General features: G+C 39.4%; 1 protein-coding gene across 1 annotated transcript; it reads left to right on the forward strand.

Annotated features, from left to right (window-relative positions):
• Positions 1-849: 849 nt before the first annotated feature.
• On the forward strand, positions 850-1,808 carry SARC_15032 (hypothetical protein; the record flags this gene model as incomplete). The annotated part of the gene is made up of 2 exons (XM_014290838.1): positions 850-930; positions 1,593-1,808. Coding segments are annotated over 2 exons (297 nt in total), but the record flags the coding sequence as incomplete, so codon positions are not given.
• Positions 1,809-1,948: the final 140 nt, after the last annotated feature.

Raw genomic sequence — 1,948 nt, forward strand, 5'->3', positions numbered from 1 at the left:
TGTGTGTGTATGTATGCTGTGTCTTTATTATATATATATATACGTGTGTGTGTTATATATATATATTAGGTGTATGTCAGGTAGCATATACACAAAGCACATATAATTAAATATATTTCTGGGTGGGTGGGTGGGTATGGTTTATGTATATACGTAATATATATACATGTGTGCGTGTGTGTGTGTGTGTGTATATATATATATGTGTGTGTGTGTATATATATATATGTGTGTGGTGTGTGTGTGTATATATATGTGTGTGTGTGTGTATATATATATGTGTGTGGTGTGTGTGCGTGCGTGTATGTATATATATATATGTGTGTGTGGGTGTGTGTGTGTATGTATATATATATATATGTGTGTGTGTGTGTATATGTATATATAGATATGTGTGTGTGTGTGTATATGTATATATATATGTGTGTGTGTGTGCGTGTGTATTGGGTTTGTGTGTAAACATTTACAATGTTCATAACCATAAAATATGTTTATACATCGATGTATGCATACATTTGTATCTATATTTTGTATGTGCCCACGCGCTTAAACAAACATATATTTATATATTTATGTAAATATACATATAAATATGTATGTGTATATATATCGCAGTTAAGCCTTAATCTGCCTGTTTTATGTAAGAATGCCAATTGTCGGTCGTATACTGTCCTCTTTTAGCTATACTACATGCCTGTATGAGCTTCTCCTAGCTTCATCAGATAGACCAATTATCACCTGAAATCTCCCCATTTCACTTATTTTGACCCTGTTTCATGGTCTTTTAATCCCTGTAGACCCATTGTGGTCCAGAAGTTCGGTGGCACAAGTGTGGGCACGGGTAAGAAAATGCTGCAGATTGTCGAGATTGTACGGTCGTATACGGCCACCCACAATCCTATTGTGGTGGTGTCTGCGCTCAGTGCCCAGGTACATACGTAATAGTCTGAGTATCGTGACTCGTACATGTGGGTCTATTTAAGCATGTACCGCGTGCATGGAATATATATATGTATATGTATATGTATACCGCGTCATAGAATGGATGTCCATAGTCTTATGTATAGGCCTGTGCGTTCGTATGTTTTAAATGTGTACGATTGTATCCTGGATCAGTGCTACGTGCCTCGTTATCCGCCATCAAACCTCTTCTGTGTGCTTGTTGTATATACTACACACCCCTATGTTCAACTGCCTGTGCAGCTCCGAATGAGTACGAATGCGTAAACGAATATGGAACAGTACGGACGGCTTATTTGTAAACGTTATCATAGAGGATAATAGCAATGTAGTGTATGTGTGTGTACACCCAATCAATACGCAATCAGTTTCCTACCTGACAATAGCTATGTATTGTATATGTATGTGCACTCAATCAACACGCAAACGTTTTCCTATTCGACAATAGCTGTTTATGTATGTGCACTCAATCAACGCGCAAACATTTTCCTATTCGACAATAGCTATGTATTGTATATGTATGTACACTCAATCAACTCGCAAACGTTTTCCTAGTTGCCAATAGCTATGTATTGTATATGTATGCACATCCTCATCACACGCCAATACCTACCACCCCCACGCACCCACAGATCAAGACCGAGGGCACCACCACACGCCTACTCACAGCCGCTCAGAGGGCTGTGGAAGGAGACAAGTACGGTTGTCGTATGCTGCTCAACGCTATTAAAACAACACACCTGGTGGCTGTGCATGAGGCTATGGGTGACTGTCCCGATAGCAGCGTGGTGCAGAACGACATCAGCGAAGATCTGGACAAGCTAACCAATTTCATGGATGCTATTATGGTGTGTGGGGTTGGGGGGGGAATTGATTGGTCGAGTGTGTGGTATATATGTGTGTGTGTATGATGTTAAGATGGTAGAGTGTGTGGTTATATGTTTGTATGTGTTGATAAAATAGTAGTTGTGGTTGTATGTGTGTATGT

The sequence above is a fragment of the Sphaeroforma arctica genome (assembly GCF_001186125.1).
Source record: "Sphaeroforma arctica JP610 unplaced genomic scaffold supercont1.5500, whole genome shotgun sequence".
Classification (NCBI taxonomy): Eukaryota; class Ichthyosporea; order Ichthyophonida; genus Sphaeroforma; species Sphaeroforma arctica.